Source organism: Melopsittacus undulatus, chromosome 22, assembly GCF_012275295.1.
Source record: "Melopsittacus undulatus isolate bMelUnd1 chromosome 22, bMelUnd1.mat.Z, whole genome shotgun sequence".
Taxonomy (NCBI): domain Eukaryota; kingdom Metazoa; phylum Chordata; class Aves; order Psittaciformes; family Psittaculidae; genus Melopsittacus; species Melopsittacus undulatus.
In genome coordinates, this window is record NC_047548.1 from 701,031 (window position 1) to 718,476 (window position 17,446).

Consider the following 17,446-nt stretch of genomic DNA (forward strand, 5'->3'; position numbering starts at 1 on the left):
ACCCAACATCATCCAGGTGACACCCAACGTGTTCTGGTGACAACAACCGTGGTTTGGTGACAACCAAAGACATTGTGGTGGCAACCAACAGCGTTCTGGTGACATCCAGCAGTGATTTGGTGGTACCTGACAGACGTTGTGGTGACAACCACCAGCCTGGTGGTGACAACCACCACATCCCAGTGCCACTGGGGCTGTTCCCAGTGTTCCCACTCCCGTTGGATCCGGTAAACTCCACAAAGTGACACCAAACCAGCTGCTTTTGTAATAAAACCATAGAAACGGTGGTGGGGGCTTCTCTATGGGCTTGTATTGGGGTTGTGCCCTTGATTTTGGGGTGAATAAGTCCCATTTAGCTGCTTGGATGAGGCTTCTCTTTGGGCTTGTATTGGGGTTGTGCCCTCTGATTTTGGGGTGAATAAGTCCCATTTAGGAGCTGGAATTGGGCTTCTCTATGGGCTTGTATTGGGGTTGTGCCCCTTGATTTTGGGGTGAATAAGTCCCATTTAGGGGCTGGAATTGGGCTTCTCCATGTGCTTGTATTGGGGTTGTGCCCTTGATTTTGGGGTGAATCAGTCCCATTTAGGGACTGGGATTTGGCTTCTCCATGGGCTTGTATTGGGATTGTGCCCCTTGATTTTGGGGTGAATAAGTCCCATTTAGGGGCTGGAATTGGGCTTCTCTATGGGCTTGTATTGGGGTTGTGCACCCTGATTTTGGGGTGAATACGTCCCATTTAGGGGCTGGGATGAGGCTTCTCCATGGGCTTGTATTGAGGTTGTGCCCCCTTCCCCTGCTGTATTTTTGGGGTGAAACCCACCCAATTTGGGGTTTCCCCTCCCCCCCATTCTCACCAAACTCAATCCCTTCCATAGCTTTTATTTTGCAGCAAAATCACCCAAATTAGGTCCCAAGGGGGGATTTTTGGGGCATTTTGGGCCTCTTTTGGTGTCAACCCCATCATTGGGGTGAATAAATAGCGTTGGGTGCAGGATGATGCCCCCAGGGTCCGGGTACCAGGGCCCATCCTGGTCCCCTTCAGGCGCTGTCCTTGGTGCTGGTGCTGCTCAGGGGGATGCTGAGCTCCTTGTCCTTGAGGTGTCCTGCTCTGGGGTACCAGGGGGGGAGAAATACCCCAAATCTTTAGGGTTTGAACCCAAAACTAAGCCAAGCCCTGCTTAACATCCCAAACCCTTCATCCCAAACCCTTCATCCCATTCCATCCCAAACCCTTCATCCCTTCCTATCCCAACCCCTTCATCCCTTCCCATCCCAACCCCTTCATCCCATCCCAAATCTTTCCTCCCTTCCCATCCCAAACCCTTTATCCCTTCCCATCCCAACCCCTTCATCCCTTCCCATCCCAACCCCTTCATCCCTTCCCATCCCAACCCCTTCATCCCTTCCCATCCCAAACCCTTCATCCCATCCCAAACCCTTCATCCCATCCCAAACCCTTCATCCCTTCCCATCCCAAACCCTTTATCCCTTGGCATCCCAAACCCTTTATCCCTTCCCATCCCAAACCCTTTATCCCTTCCCATCCCAAACCTTTCATCCCTTCCCATCCCAAACCCTTCATCCCATCCCAAACCCTTCATTCCAAACCATCCCAAACCCTTAATCCAGTCCCATCCCAAACCCTTCATCGTTTCCCATCCCAAACCCTTTGTACCTTCCAATCCCAAACCCTTCATCCATTCCCTTCCCAAACCCTTCATCCCATCCCAAACCATCCCTTCCCATCCCAAACCCTTCCTCCCTTCCTATCCCAACCCCTTCATTCCAAACCATCCCAAACCCTTCATCCATTCCCATCCCAAACCCTTTATCCCTTCCCATCCCAAACCCTTTATCCCTTCCCATCCCAAACCCTTAGGGATGGATGGATAATGGATGGGTTGGAGCTTGGAGCCCTCCCAGTGCTCACTGGGGTTTGGGTTACATCAATGGGGTTTGACGTGGGGCAATGGGGTCTCACCTCCCCCCCCATGGTCCCCAATGGTTCCTCAATGGGGTTTGATGTGGGGCAATGGGATCTCACCCCCCCCATGGTCCCCAATGGTTCCTCAATGGGGTTTGACGTGGGGCAATGGGGTCTCACCCCCCCCCCATGGTCCCCAATGGTTCCTCAATGGGGTTTGAATGGGGCAATGGGGTCTCACCCCCCCCCCCATTGTCCCCAATGGTTCCTCAATGGGGTTTGAATGGGGCAATGGGGTCTCACCCCCCCCCCATTGTCCCCAATGGTTCCTCAATGGGGTTTGAATGGGGCAATGGGGTCTCACCCCCCCCCATTGCCCCCAATGGTTCCTCAATGGGGTTTGAATGGGGCAATGGGGTCTCACCCCCCCCACCCCCCATGGTCCCCAATGGTTCCTCAATGGGGTTTGACGTGGGGCAATGGGGTCTCACCCCCCCCCCATGGTCCCCAATGGTTCCTCAATGGGGTTTGAATGGGGCAATGGGGTCTCACCCCCCCCCCCCATGGTCCCCAATGGTTCCTCAATGGGGTTTGAATGGGGTCTCACCCCCCCCCCATTGCCCCCAATGGTTCCTCACCTCATCTCCACGTCGGCCACAGTCTCGGGCAGGGGCAGGCTCCGGGTCTCCGGTAGGAAGTAGGTGGCCCCAGCAGAGACAATGGGGGCAGCCCCATAGATGAGCAGGGGCAGGATGGGGCTGACCTCGGCCACCATCCGCACCAGGGGGGCCACCATCCCCCCCACACGAGCCATGGTGCCCCCCAGGCCCAGCCCTGTCTGCCTGTGGGGGGAGGAGGATGGGGGTCAGGGGGGATGGGGAGGGATGGAAGGGGAGGGATGGAAGAGGGATGGAAGAGGAGGGATGGAAGGGGAGGGATATAAGGGGAGGGATGGAAGAGGGATGGAAGGGGAGGGATGGAAGGGGAGGGATGGAAGGGGAGGGATGGAAGGGGAGGGATGGAAGAGGGATGGAAGGGGAGGGATGGAAGGGGAGGGATGGAAGGGGAGGGATGGAAGGGGAGGGATGGAAGGGGAGGGATGGAAGAGGGATGGAAGGGGAGGGATGGAAGGGGAGGGATGGAAGGGGAGGGATGGAAGGGGAGGGATGGAAGGGGAGGGATGGAAGAGGGATGGAAGGGGAGGGATGGAAGGGGAGGGATGGATGGGGAGGGATGGAAGGGGAGGGATGGAAGAGGGATGGAAGGGGAGGGATGGAAGGGGAGGGATGGAAGGGGAGGGATGGAAGAGGGATGGAAGGGGAGGGATGGAAGGGGAGGGATGGAAGAGGGAGGGATGGAAGAGGAGGGATGGAAGGGGAGGGATGGAAGGGGAGGGATGGATGGGGAGGGATGGAAGGGGAGGGATGGAAGGGGAGGGATGGAAGAGGGATGGAAGGGGAGGGATGGAAGGGGAGGGATGGATGGGGAGGGATGGAAGGGGAGGGATGGAAGAGGGATGGAAGGGGAGGGATGGAAGGGGAGGGATGGAAGGGGAGGGATGGAAGAGGGATGGAAGGGGAGGGATGGAAGGGGAGGGATGGAAGGGGAGGGATGGAAGGGGAGGGATGGAAGGGGAGGGATGGAAGAGGAGGGATGGAAGAGGGAGGGATGGAAGAGGAGGGATGGAAGAGGAGGGATGGAAGGGGAGGGATGGAAGAGGAGGGATGGAAGAGGGATGGAAGGGGAGGGATGGAAGAGGGATGGAAGAGGGATGGAAGGGGAGGGATGGAAGAGGGATGGAAGGGGAGGGATGGAAGGGGAGGGATGGAAGGGGAGGGATGGAAGAGGAGGGATGGAAGGGGAGGGATGGAAGAGGGATGGAAGGGGAGGGATGGAAGAGGAGGGATGGAAGAGGGAGGGATGGAAGAGGGATGGAAGGGGAGGGATGGAAGGGGAGGGATGGAAGGGGAGGGATGGAAGAGGAGGGATGGAAGGGGAGGGATGGAAGGGGAGGGATGGAAGAGGAGGGATGGAAGGGGAGGGATGGAAGAGGAGGGATGGAAGGGGAGGGATGGAAGGGGAGGGATGGAAGAGGGAGGGATGGAAGAGGAGGGATGGAAGGGGAGGGATGGAAGAGGGATGGAAGGGGAGGGATGGAAGGGGAGGGATGGAAGAGGGATGGAAGGGGTTGATTGGGGGATAGGTGAATGAAGAGGTGCTTGAATAGATGGAGGAGTTGGATGATTCATGGATAATGGATGGATGGATTGATGATAGATGGTGGATGTGTGAATGATGGATGATGATGGATGATGGATGATGGATGGATGATGGATGGATAACACATGGATAACACATGGATAACACATGGATAACACATGGATAACACATGGATAACACATTGATGATGGATGGATAACACATGTATAACATGGATAACACATGTATAACACATGTATATCACATGTATAACACATGTATATCACATGTATGATGCTGCTCCATGGCCTCTGCTCCCCCAGCACCCACCTGATGGCCGTGGGGAACAGCTCCCCAGTGTAGATATAGGCACAGTTGAAGGATGCAGCCAGTGATCCCTTCCCCAGCACAGCCAGAGCCATCCTGAGCGCCCGCAGCTCTGTGGGGCAGGGCCTCAGACTGGTCCTGACCCCCCCCAGCATCACCCCCTGTCATGCACCCGCTGGGCACCCGGCTGATGCCTGCATCCCATCAGCATCATCCAATCGTGCTCCATCCCAGTGCCCCCATCCCTCCATCTCATCATCCTCCATCCCTCCATCCCATTGCTCTCCATCCCATTGTCCCCTATCCCTCCATCCCACTGTTCAACATCCCATCATCATCCCATTGCCCCCCATCCCTCCATCCCACTGTTTTCCATCCCATTGTTTTCCATCCCAATGCCCTCCATCCCATCATCCTAGACCCCATCATCCTCCATCCCATTATCCTCCATCCCATTGCCCTCCATCCTATTGCCCTCCATCCCAATGCCCTCCCTCCCATCATCCTCCATCCCTCTATCCCATTATCCTCCATCCCATTGCTCTCCATCCCATTGTTTTCCATCCCATTGCCCTCCATCCCATCATCCTTGACCCCATCATCCTCCATCCCATTATCCTCCATCCCACTGCTCTCCATCCCATTATCCTCCATCCCATTGCCCCCCATGCCTCCATCCCATTGCCCTCCATCCCATTGTTTTCCATCCCAATGCCCTCCCTCCCATCATCCTCCATCCCTCCATCCCATTATCCTCCATCCCACTGCTCTCCATCCCATTGTTTCCATCCCATTGTTTTCCATCCCATTGTTTCCCATCTCACTGTTCCCATCCCATTGCTCTCCATCCCATTATCCTCCCTCCCATTATCCTCCCTCCCATTGCCCCCCATCCCATTGTTTTCCATCCCATCATCCTCCATCCCTCCCTCCCATCATCCTCCATCCCTCCATCCCATTGTCCTCCATCCCACTGTTCCCATCCTGCTGTTCCCATCCCACTGTTCCCACCCCCCCCTCACCTCCAGGCACAGCACTGTTGGCCAGGACACAGACCCCAGCCAGCGCCAGGGCCCCCCCCTGAGCCCCCCTTCTCCCTACGGATCCTATGGCCACGGCCGACAGCAGCTTGGCCGGGATGTCCACGGCCCCAAACAGCACCTGGCTCAGGTACATGTCCAGCCCGAAGCCCTGAAGGTCCATGGCCAGACCATAATAGGCGAAGCTGGTGGAGAACCTGCCCCGGGGGGGTCAGAGACATGGGGATGGATGGGATGGGATGGGAGGGGATGGGAGGGGATGGATGGGATGGGATGGGATGGGATGGGATGGGAGGGGATGGGATGGGATGGGATGGGATGGGAGGGGATGGGAGGGGATGGGATGGGATGGATGGGATGGGAGGGGAGGGGAGGGGAGGGGATGGATGGGATGGATGGGATAGGATGGGATGGGATGGATGGGATGGGATGGGATGGATGGGATGGGATGGGATGGGATGGGATGGGAGGGGATGGGATGGGATGGGATGGGATGGGAGGGGATGGGAGGGGATGGATGGGATGGGATGGGATGGGAGGGGATGGGAGGGGATGGGATGGGATGGATGGGATGGGAGGGGAGGGGAGGGGATGGATGGGATGGATGGGATAGGATGGGATGGGATGGATGGGATGGGATGGGATGGATGGGATGGGATGGGATGGGATGGGATGGGATGGGAGGGGATGGATGGGATGGGATGGGATGGGATGGGATGGGATGGGAGGGGATGGATGGGATGGGATGGGATGGGATGGGAGGGGATGGATGGGATGGATGGGATGGGATGGGAGGGGATGGGATGGGATGGGAGGGGATGGGATGGGATGGGATAGGATGGGATGGATGGGATGGGAGGGGATGGGATGGGATGGGAGGGGATGGGATGGGATGGATGGGATGGGATGGGATGGGATGGGAGGGGATGGGATGGGAGGGGATGGGATGGGATGGGAGGGACCCTGAAGCTCAGGGGCTCCAAGGTCCTGTCCAAGCTGGCCTTGAGCAATGCATGGATGTACATGGGTGTACATGGATGTACATGGATGTATATGGATGCACATGGGTGTACATGGATGGGGCAGCTTCTCCATGGCAGTGTCCAACCACCCTAACCATGTAACCCATGGGGTGGGGGGACAAAAGACCACCAAAATCATTGCGTTTGGCCCCAAAAAGGTGGTGTTCGACCCCAAAAGGATGCTTTCTAGCCTCAAAAAGGGAAGGTTTGGCCCCAAAAAGGTGTTTTCCCCCCCAAAAAAGTGGTGTTTTCCCCCAAGAAGGCAGGATTTCATCCCAAAAAGATGGAATTTGCCCCAAAAAGATGGAATTTGCCCCAAAAGATGGAATTTGCCCCAAAAAAGATGATATTTACCCCAAAAAAGATGATATTTGCCCCAAAAGGTGCTTTTTTTGCCCCAGTCCCAACCACTTACCAGACAAAGGAGACTCCACACGACACCGTCCTCATTCCCGGAGTCCGGAATAGTGCGGCCACAGCTCCCCCTGGCACCGACGGCTCCTGGAGGCCCAGAGCCTGCAGTGCCTATGGAGAGTGGGATCCATTGGGATCCATTGGGATCCATAGGGGATCCATAGGGATCCATTGAGATACATTGGGCTCCATTGTGATCCATAGGGATCAATTGGAATCCAGAGGGTTCCATTTGGGATCCATTTGGATCCATAGGGATCCATAGAGATCCATTGGGTTCCATAGGGATCCATATGGATCCATTGGGATCCATCAGAATCCATTGGGATCCATCAGGATCCATAGGGATCTGCGGCTCAGAGGTTGATGGGGAGCTGGATACTGGAATACTTGGGGGGGGGGATCTTGGGAGAGATGTGGAGAGGATTGGATGGATTGGGAAGGGGGATCAGAGGGATCCAGATGGGATAAAAGGGGTCTCTGGGGGAGGTATCCAAGTGACATGGAGGGGATGGGATTGATGCAGGTGGGATAAAAGGGATCCAGGTGGGATATAAAGGATCCTGGGAGGTGGATCCAGGTGATGGGGTTGGGATGGGAAGGGAAGAATCCAGTTGGGATCAATGGGATCCAGGTGATGTGGGTGGGATGGGAAGGATCCAGATGGGATATAAAGGGATCCAGGTGGGATCAGTGGGATCCAGGTGGGATATAAAGTATCCTGGGGTGGATGCAGTTGATGGGGTTGGGATCAGGGTTAGGGTTAGGATCTAGGGATCCAGGTGGGATATAAAGGTTCCTGGGGTGGGATCCAGGTGATGGGGTTGGGATGGGAAGGATCCAGGTGGGATATAAAGGGTTCCAGGTGGGATCAGTGGGATCCAGATGGGATATAAAGGGATCCAGGTGGGATATAAAGGATCCTGGGTGTGATCCATATGACATGTATGGGCTCAGAGGGCTCCATGTCCCCCATGTCCCCCTCCCCCCCTCACCTCCGGCTCCAGGCTGGCTCCCTCCTGCTCACGCCCATTGATCCGAGCCACGCGTCGGAGCCCGGCCAGGGCCTGGAGCTGCCGCCCTGTGCTCAGCTGCCAGCGGGCGGACTCTGGCAGCAGCCTGGGGGGTATGGGGACAGAGGGGGAACAGTGGGATAATGATGGGATAATGATGGGATAACAACGGGATAATGATGGGATAACAACGGGATAATGATGGGATAATGATGGGATAACAACGGGATAGCAATGGGATAACAACAGGATAAGAGTGGGATAATGATGGGATAGCAATGGGATAACAAGGGGATAACAGCAGGATAATGATGGGATAACAGCAGGATAACAATGGGATAACAGCAGGATAACAGTGGGAGAACAGTGGGATAATGATGGGATAACAGCAGGATAACAACAGGATAACAGTGGGATAACAATGGGATAACAACGGGATAATGATGGGATAGCAATGGGATAATGATCGGATAACAAGGGGATAACGATGGAATAGTAATGGGATAGCAATGGGATAACAAGGGGATAACAGCAGGATAACGATGGGATAACAGCGGGATAATGATGGGATATCAGTGGGATAACAATGGAATAACAAGGGGATAACAATGGGATAGCAATGGGATAGCATTGGGATAGCAATGGGTTAGCAATGGGATAACGATGGGATAACAATGGGATAACAATGGGTTAACAACAGGATAACTATGGGATACAGGATAACAGGATAACGAGATACAGGGATAATGGGATAATGGGATACAGGGACATTGGGACAACGGGATAACAGGATACAGGGACATTGGGGTAATGGGATAACAGGACACAGGGACTTGGGATAACAGGATAATGGGATAACGGGATAATGGGATAATGGGATACAGGGACATTGGGATAAGGGGACCCAGGGACACTGGGACATAGGGACACCAGGATAACAGGATAAAAGGATAACGGGACAACAGGATAATGGGACACAGGGCACAAGGACATTGGGGCATTGGGATAATGGGATATTGGGCTACAGGGTCATTGGGATAACGGGACAATGGGACATTGGGGCACTGGGATAATGGGATATAGGGCTACAGGGACATGGGGATAACGGGATAACGGGACATTGGGGCACTGGGATAATGGGATATTGGGCTACAGGGACATTGGGATAACGGGACATTGGGGCACTGGGATAATGGGATATTTGGCTACAGGAACATTGGGATAATGGGACATTGGGGCACTGGGATAATGGGATATTGGGCTACAGGGACATTGGGATAATGGGATAATGGGATAATGGGACATTGGGGCACTGGGATAATGGGATATTGGGCTACAGGGACATTGGGATAACGGGACATTGGGGCACTGGGATAATGGGATATTGGGCTACAGGGACATTGGGATAACGGGACATTGGGGCACTGGGATAATGGGATATTGGGCTACAGGGACATTGGGATAATGGGATAATGGGGACACTGGGAATCGCCCTACCAGGAGTAGAGGAAGAAGAGGCCGAAGGGCAGGGACACCGTGAGCTGCAGCCAGCGCCAGTGCGGGAGCGCGAAGGCCACGGCCGCCAGCAGGAACTGGCCCAGGGTGTAGCAGTATCCATTGATGGTGCCAACCACAGCCCGAGCCTCCGTCGGGATCCACTCCATGCCTGCGGGATACCATAGGATAGCATCGGGGGGGGAGACACGGGGCTCTCCCAATGGTTAATGGGGTTGGGTTGAGTCAATAGGACTTGAGGTGGGTCAATGGGGTTGAATCAATGGAGTTGGAGCTTGGGACCCTCCCAAGGGTCAATGGGATTGGATTGGAGCTTGGGGCCCTCAAAGTGGTCAATGGAGTTGGGTCAATGGGGTTGAGTGGGAGCTTGGGACCCTTCCAATGGTCAATGGGGTTGGGTTGAGTCAATAGGACTTGAGGTGGGTCAATGGGGTTGGGTCAATAGGACTTGAAGGGGGTCAATGGGGTTGGGTCAATAGAGCTTGAGGGGGGTCAATGGGGTTGGGTGGGAGCTTGGAACCCTTCCAACAGTCAATGGGGTTGGGTTGAGTCAATAGGGCTTGAGGGGGGTCAATGGGGTTGGGTTGGTGCTTGAGGCCCTCCCAAGGGTCAATGGGGGTGCGTTGAGTCAATAGGGCTTGAGGGGGGTCAATGGGGTTGGATCAATGGGGTTGGAGCTTGGGGCCCTCCCAAGGGTCAATGGGGTTGCGTTGAGTCAATAGGGCTTGAGGTGGGTCAATGGGGTTGGGTTGGAGCTTAAGGCTCCCCCAGTGGTCAATGGGGTTGGGTCAATGGTGTTGGGTTGGAGCCGGATCCCTCCCATCCCTGGTGCCTCTATCCCAGCCCTGGTGCCTCCATCCATCCCCAGTGCCTCCATCCCATCCCATCCCATCCCATCCCATCCCATCCCTGATGCCTCCATCCCATCCCATCCCATCCCGTCCCATCCCTGGTGCCTCCCTCCCATCCCCAGTGCCTCCATCCCATCCCGGTGCCTCCATCCCATCCCATCCCATCCATCCCATCCCATCCCATCCCATCCATCCCATCCCATCCCATCCCATCCATCCCATCCCATCCCCGGTGCCTCCCTCCCATCCCATCCCATCCATCCCATCCCATCCCATCCCATCCATCCCATCCCATCCATCCCATCCCATCCCATCCCATCCATCCCATCCCATCCCATCCCATCCATCCCATCCCATCCATCCCATCCCATCCCATCCCATCCATCCCATCCCATCCCATCCCCGGTGCCTCCCTCCCATCCCATCCATCCCATCCCATCCCATCCATCCCATCCATCCCATCCCATCCCTGGTGCCTCCATCCCATCCCATCCCATCCCTCCCACCCCATATCCCTGCTCACATAGTGAGGATGTGTTTAGGGACACTCCAGCCATCGCCAGCCCGCTCAGGAACCGGCCCAGGCAGTAGAGCAGCAGTGTTGGTGCTGCCGCGGTGCCGGCACCAGTCACCCCCAGCTGCAGGTAGCACCAGGTCAGCACCGCCCGGCGACCCAGCCTGCGGGACACCAGTGAGGGGATACTGGGGATACTGGGATGGGGATACTGGTGATGGGGATACTGGGATGGGGATACTGGTGATGGGGACACTGGGATGGGGACACTGGTATGGGGACATGGATGATGGGGATATAGGTGATGGAGTCACTGGGATGGGGACATGAGTAAGACATGGGTGATGGGGATAAGGGTGATGTGGACATGGTGATGGGGACACTGGGATGGGACATCAGTTGTCGGGATACTGGCATAGAGACATGGGGCACTGGAGGTGTTTGGATGGACTCTATGGAGTGGTGGAGATACTGGGATGGGGGAGATGGGATGATGGGGACACTGGGATGGGGCAGATGGGGTGATGGGGACACTGGGATGGGGGAGATGGGGTGATGGGGACACTGGGATGGGGCAGATGGGGCACTGGAGGTGCTGGGAAGGCGTTTGTGGAGCAGTGGCACCACTGGGAAGGTGGCACAAGGCATTTGGAGCACTGGGATTGGAATTACGGGCACTGGGAATACTGGGAAGAGCAACTTAAGCAGAGGAAGACAGAGCCATGCTGGGGACACCTGAGCATCCCAGTTCCTCCCAGTTCCTCCCAGTACATCCCAGTGGCAGCCACCTACTTATCAGAGAGGATCCCAAAGAGGCAGGAGCCCAGGAGGATCCCGGCCATGTAAATGGATTGAGCCGCCTGCTTCCATGTCTTGGACTCACACACCAGATCCCACTACCAACAGCAGAGGACAGGGGGTCACCCCCAGCCCCATAGCTGCCCCCCATCCCCTTGTGTGGTGGTGATGGGGTCAATGGGGTTGGATCAATGGAGTTGGAGCTTGGGACCCTCCCCAGGGTCAATGGGATTGGATTGGAGCTTGGGGCCCTCAAAGTGGTCAATGGGGTTGGGTCAGTGGGGTTGGGTGGGAGCTTGGGACCCTTCCAATGGTCAATGGGGTTGGGTTGAGTCAACAGGGCTTGAGGGGAGTCAATGGGGTTGGGTTGAGTCAATAGGGCTTGAGGGGGGTCAATGGGGTTGGGTTGAGTCAATAGGGCTTGAGGAGGGTCAATGGGGTTGGGTTGAGTCAATAGGGCTTGAGGGGTGTCAATGGGGTTGGGTTGAGTCAATAGGGCTTGAGGAGGGTCAATGGGGTTGGGTTGAGTCAATAGGGCTTGAGGGGAGTCAATGGGGTTGGGTTTAGTCAACAGGGCTTGAGGAGGGTCAATGGGGTTGGGTTGAGTCAACAGGGCTTGAGGGGGGTCAATGGGGTTGGGTTGAGTCAATAGGGCTTGAGGAGGGTCAATGGGGTTGGGTTGAGTCAATAGGGCTTGAGGGGTGTCAATGGGGTTGGGTTGAGTCAATAGGGCTTGAGGAGGGTCAATGGGGTTGGGTTGAGTCAATAGGGCTTGAGGGGAGTCAATGGGGTTGGGTTGAGTCAACAGGGCTTGAGGGGGGTCAATGGGGTTGGGTTGAGTCAACAGGGCTTGAGGGGAGTCAATGGGGTTGGGTTGAGTCAACAGGGCTTGAGGGGGGTCAATGGGGTTGGGTTGAGTCAACAGGGCTTGATGGGGGTCAATGGGGTTGGGTTGAGTCAACAGGGCTTGAGGGGGGTCAATGGGGTTGGGTTTAGTCAACAGGGCTTGAGGAGGGTCAATGGGGTTGGGTTGAGTCAATAGGGCTTGAGGAGGGTCAATGGGGTTGGGTTGAGTCAATAGGGCTTGAGGGGTGTCAATGGGGTTAGGTTGAGTCAATAGGGCTTGAGGGGAGTCAATGGGGTTGGGTTGAGTCAACAGGGCTTGAGGAGGGTCAGTGGGGTTGGGTTGAGTCAATAGGGCTTGAGGGGAGTCAATGGGGTTGGGTTGAGTCAGTAGGGCTCGAGGGGTGTCAATGGGGTTGGGTTGGTGCTTGGGACCCTTCCAAGGGTCAATGGGGTTGGGTTTAGTCAACAAGGCTTGAGGGGAGTCAATGGGGTTGGGTTGAGTCAATAGGGCTTGAGGGGAGTCAATGGGGTTGGGTTGAGTCAATAGGGCTTGAGGGGGGTCAATGGGGTTGGGTTGGTGCTTGAGGCCCTTCCAATGGTCAATGGGGTTGGGTTGAGTCAATAGGGCTTGAGGGGTGTCAATGGGGTTGGGTTGAGTCAATAGGGCTTGAGGGGGGTCAATGGGGTTGGGTTCAGTCAATAGGGCTTGAAGGGAATCAATGGGGTTGGGTTGAGTCAATAGGGCTTGAGTGGTGTCAATGGGGTTGGGTTCAGTCAATAGGGCTTGAAGGGAATCAATGGGGTTGGGTTGAGTCAATAGGGCTTGAGTGGTGTCAATGGGGTTGGGTTGGTGCTTGGGGCCCTCGCAGGGGGCAGACCCCCATCCCCTTGTGTGCTGGTGACGGGGTCACCCCATTGCACCTCGGTGACGATGGTGTGCGCGAAGGCACCGTCACCATAGCTCCATCCATCGCGGCAGGGCTCGGTGGCCGCGGCGCTGCCGTTGGCCGTGCCGTTGGCATCCAGGAGGTGCCATTGGGGCTCCACGAAGCGCCGGCAGCGCTGGGGCCGCCGCTGGCCGTCGGTGGGGATGGAGGCCAGCAGGGGGAGGCCTCCGGTGCGGCAATGGTGGTCGGGGACGCCGGCGGTGAAGTTCTGCAGCAGGTTGTGGCTGGCGAGGAGCAGCAATGGTAGTGCCAGGGCTGCCACGTATAGGGACTGGAAACGGCCCATGCCACCCAGGCGGGTCAGGAGCGCGGCGAAGGACATGGTGGGGTGAGCTGGGGGGAGGAGGGGGGTTAGAGGAGGTGGGGGGGAGGGGGGGTGGGGGGGTGGGTGAGGGGTGGGTGAGGGGGTGAGGGATGGGGTTGGGATGGGCAAGGGATGGGTCTAGGAATGGTGAAGGATGGTCAATGGATGGGCTTGGAATGGTCAAGGTTGGTCAAAGAATGGTCAAGGAATGGTCAATGGATACGTTTGGAATGGTCAAGGGATGGCCATGAAATGCCAGGGAATGGCCAGGGGATGGCCAAGGGATGGTCAAGGGATGGGCTTGGAATGGCCAAGGGATGGTGAAGGGATGGTTAAGGAATGGTCAAAGGATGGGCTTGGAATGGTCAAGGTTGGTCAAAGAATGGGCTTGGAATGGTCAAGGATGGTCAAGGGATGGGTTTGGAATGGTCAAGGATGGTCAGAGGATGGGCTTGGAATGGTCAAGGGATGTTCAAAGGATGGCTGAGGGATGGTCAAGGGATGGTCAAGGGATGGTCAAAGGATGGACTTGGAATGGTAAAAAATGGGCTTGGAATGGTCAAGGGATGGTAAATGGATAGGTTTGGAATGGTAAAGGATGGTCAAAGGATGGGTTTGGAATGGTCAAGGATGGTCAAAGGATAGGTTTGGAATGGTCAAGGAATGGCAAGGGAATGGCCAGGGAATGGCCAGAGGATGGCCAAGGGATGGTCAAGGGATGGTCAAGGAATGGTCAATGGATGGGCTTGGAATGGTCAAGGGATGGGCTTGGAATGGCCAAGGGATGCTCAAAGGATGGCTGAGGGACGGCCAAGGAATGGATTTGGAATGGTCAAAGGATGGGCAAGGGAAGAGATGTTCAAAGGATTGGTTTTGAATGGCCAAGGGATAGCCAAGGTATGGGCTTGGAATGGGCAAGGGATGGGATTGGATTGGAATGTCTGAGGGGTGCTCAAAGGATGGCCTTGGAATGGTCAGGGGATGGATCTGAGGATGGGCTTGGAATGGTGAAGGGATGGCTGAGGGTTGGCCAAAGGGTGGACAAGGAATGGCTGAGGTGGGGTTGGAGGAGGAGGAAGTGAGGGATGGACCAAGGGGTGCATCTGTCAATCAGTCAATCGATTCCTCGCTCTATTGGTCGCTATTGATCTCTTGGGGTGTCTGTTGATCTATCAATGAATCCAATTGGTCAATCCCAGCTCCTGCTGACTTCATTTCTCGCTATCAGCTCTCACTGCTCCTCCCATTAGCAACCAGGCATCAACCAATCATTAATCAATCATTAATCAATCATCAACCAATCATCAATCATCTATCATCAATCAATCATTAATCAATCATCTACCATCAATCAATCATCAGTTGATCCATCCCCTCCCCTTCCCATCCCATCTCCCATCCCCTCTCCATCAACCCACCCACACTCCTCCATCCTTCACTCCCCAGTCAATCAATGGATCAATGGATCAATGGATCAATCAATGGATCAATGGATCAATCAATGGATCAATCAATGGATCAATGGATCAATGGATCAATCAATGGATCAATGGATCAATGTTTCACACTCCCCTCATTGACTCCTCAATTGCTCCATCACCTCTTGGTGACTCTTTGGGCTATTTCTCCTCATCAATCATTCATTGATCATTGATCAATCTCCTGATCAGTCTCCAGCATCTCTATTGATCCATCCAGGTATCTCTAACTGCTAAACTGATCAATCATCCATTGCTCCATTTATTGCTTTATCATCTGTCTATTGATCAATGGATCAGCCTGAATCTCTCATTGAGGCCATTGGTCTTTAATCAATTGATTAATTGATTGACTTTTAATCTACTGATCCATCTCAGCCCCTCTGTATTGATCAAGAGAATCTATGGATCAATGAGCTTCCTCTATTGCCAGCTGTATTGGTCTCTATTGATCCATGTATCAGCCTTCATCTCTTGATTGATCAATCTCTTTAATGTCTCCATTGATCGATCAGTTGAGGTTTAATCCTTCCATTGATCGATCAGCTGAGGTTTAATCCTTCCATTGATCGATCAGCTGAGGTTTAATCCTTTCATTGATCGATCAGTTGAGGTTTAATCCTTCCATTGATTGATCAGTTGAGATTTAATACTTCCATTGATCGATCAGCTGAGGTTTAACCTCTCATTGATCGATCAGTTGAGGTTTAATGCTTCCATTGATCAATCAGCTGAGGTTTAATCCTTCCATTGATCGATCAGCTGAGGTTTAATCCTTCCATCGATTGATCAGCTGAGGTTTAATCCTTGTATTGATTGATCAGCTGAGGTTTAATCCTTCCATCGATTGATCAGCTGAGGTTTAATCCTTCCATTGATCAATCAGCTGAGGTTTAATACTTCCATTGATCGATCAGCTGATGTTTAATCCTTCTATTGATCGATCAGCTGATGTTTAATCCTTCCATTGATCGATCAGTTGAGGTTTAATCCTTCCATTGATCGATCAGCTGAGGTTTAACCTCTCATTGATCAATCAGCTGAGGCTTAATCCTTTCATTGATCAATCAGTTGAGGTTTAGTCTCTCATTGATCAATCAGTTGAGGCTTAATCCTTCCATTGATCGATCAGCTGAGGTTTAATCCTTCCATTGACCGATAGGCTGAGGTTTAGCCTCTCATTGATCAGCCATTCCCCCCACTGATCGATCTATTGATCCCCATTGGCCTCCCTCCCAACCACCACTCACCTTTCCGTTGTTCCCACTATCCCTGACCTTCTCCCAGCTCCTGATCCCACTTCCCGGAGCCGTCAGCTGGCACCTACTGCCCCATATCCTGTCCCTGCCCCTACCCTTGTTCCTGCTCCTGTTTAAATCCACCTCCATTCCCAGTTAACGTTTGACTCCGTCAGGATCAGACCCCGTTATGGGTCACTGGAAACCATCATCCAGGGATGTCCAGCGGCTCCTCTCCCTCTGATCCCAGCCGGACGGGACATGGGATGGGGGGTGATGGATAGGGCCACATTCCTGAACCGGATCCCGGCAGCCCCTTGGACCGGAGGCAGTGGGAAGCAGTGGAATGTGACGGGATGGGTCAATGAGCAGGGAAATGAGCCAGGATTGGAGCTGGGGACTTGGATACCTGGTGTTCGGGATGCCTGGATCCGGGATCCAGGCTCCCCCTGGGTCTGCAGGACACTTGAGCACATGGAGCACATGGAAACCTGGGTCCTTGGGATACTCAAGTGCCTGGCAATAGGACTTCTGGGCATCAGGATGTGTGGGAGTCCGGATGGGGTCCCAGTCTTTGGGATCCTTTGGTCCTTGGACATCTGGGTTCATGGGTTATAGGGATGTCTGGACATCCAGATTTCTGGGATCGCTGGGCACCTGGATCCATGGGTTCTTGGGACATCTGGGCATCCCAATGCCTGGATTCCCGAGCATTATCCATCCATCCATCCATTCATCCATCCATCCACCCATCCATCATCCATCCATCACCCATCCATCATCCATCCATCATCCATCCATCATCCATCCATCATCCATCATCCATCCATCCATCATCCATCCATCATCCATCCATCCATCATACATCATCCATCCATCATCCATCCATCATCCATCCATCATCCATCCATCATCATCCATCATCCATCATCCATCATCCATCATCCATCATCCATCCCTCCATCACCCATCCATCATCCCTCCATCATCCATCCATCCACTCATCACAATGTCCC

At 54.5% G+C, this 17,446-nt stretch overlaps 1 protein-coding gene across 1 annotated transcript; it reads right to left on the reverse strand.

The window, feature by feature from the left end:
- Positions 1–985: 985 nt before the first annotated feature.
- On the reverse strand, positions 986–16,930 carry LOC117437488 (solute carrier family 22 member 6-like). Its single transcript, XM_034071862.1, has 11 exons — positions 16,840–16,930; positions 13,385–13,743; positions 11,612–11,715; positions 10,829–10,983; positions 9,437–9,605; positions 7,922–8,045; positions 6,928–7,037; positions 5,473–5,687; positions 4,454–4,562; positions 2,563–2,766; positions 986–1,108 (listed from the first exon to the last, which is right to left on the reverse strand). The coding sequence occupies exons 1-11, from the start codon at positions 16,913–16,915 to the stop codon at positions 1,039–1,041; spliced, it is 1,695 nt and encodes a 564-aa protein (XP_033927753.1). The 5' UTR covers positions 16,916–16,930; the 3' UTR covers positions 986–1,038.
- Between the last annotated feature and the right edge of the window lie 516 nt (positions 16,931–17,446).

Coding starts and splice junctions, on each gene's coding strand:
- LOC117437488 (XM_034071862.1), bottom strand. CDS start 16,915: ATGTGCTCCATGTGCTCAAGTGTCCTGCAGACCCAGGGGGAGCCTGGA. Junction 7,038..7,921: donor GAGCCAGCCTGGAGCCGGAG/GTGAGGGGGGGA, acceptor CACTCTCCATAG/GCACTGCAGGCTCTGGGCCT. Junction 4,563..5,472: donor CAACAGTGCTGTGCCTGGAG/GTGAGGGGGGGG, acceptor CCTGCCCCACAG/AGCTGCGGGCGCTCAGGATG.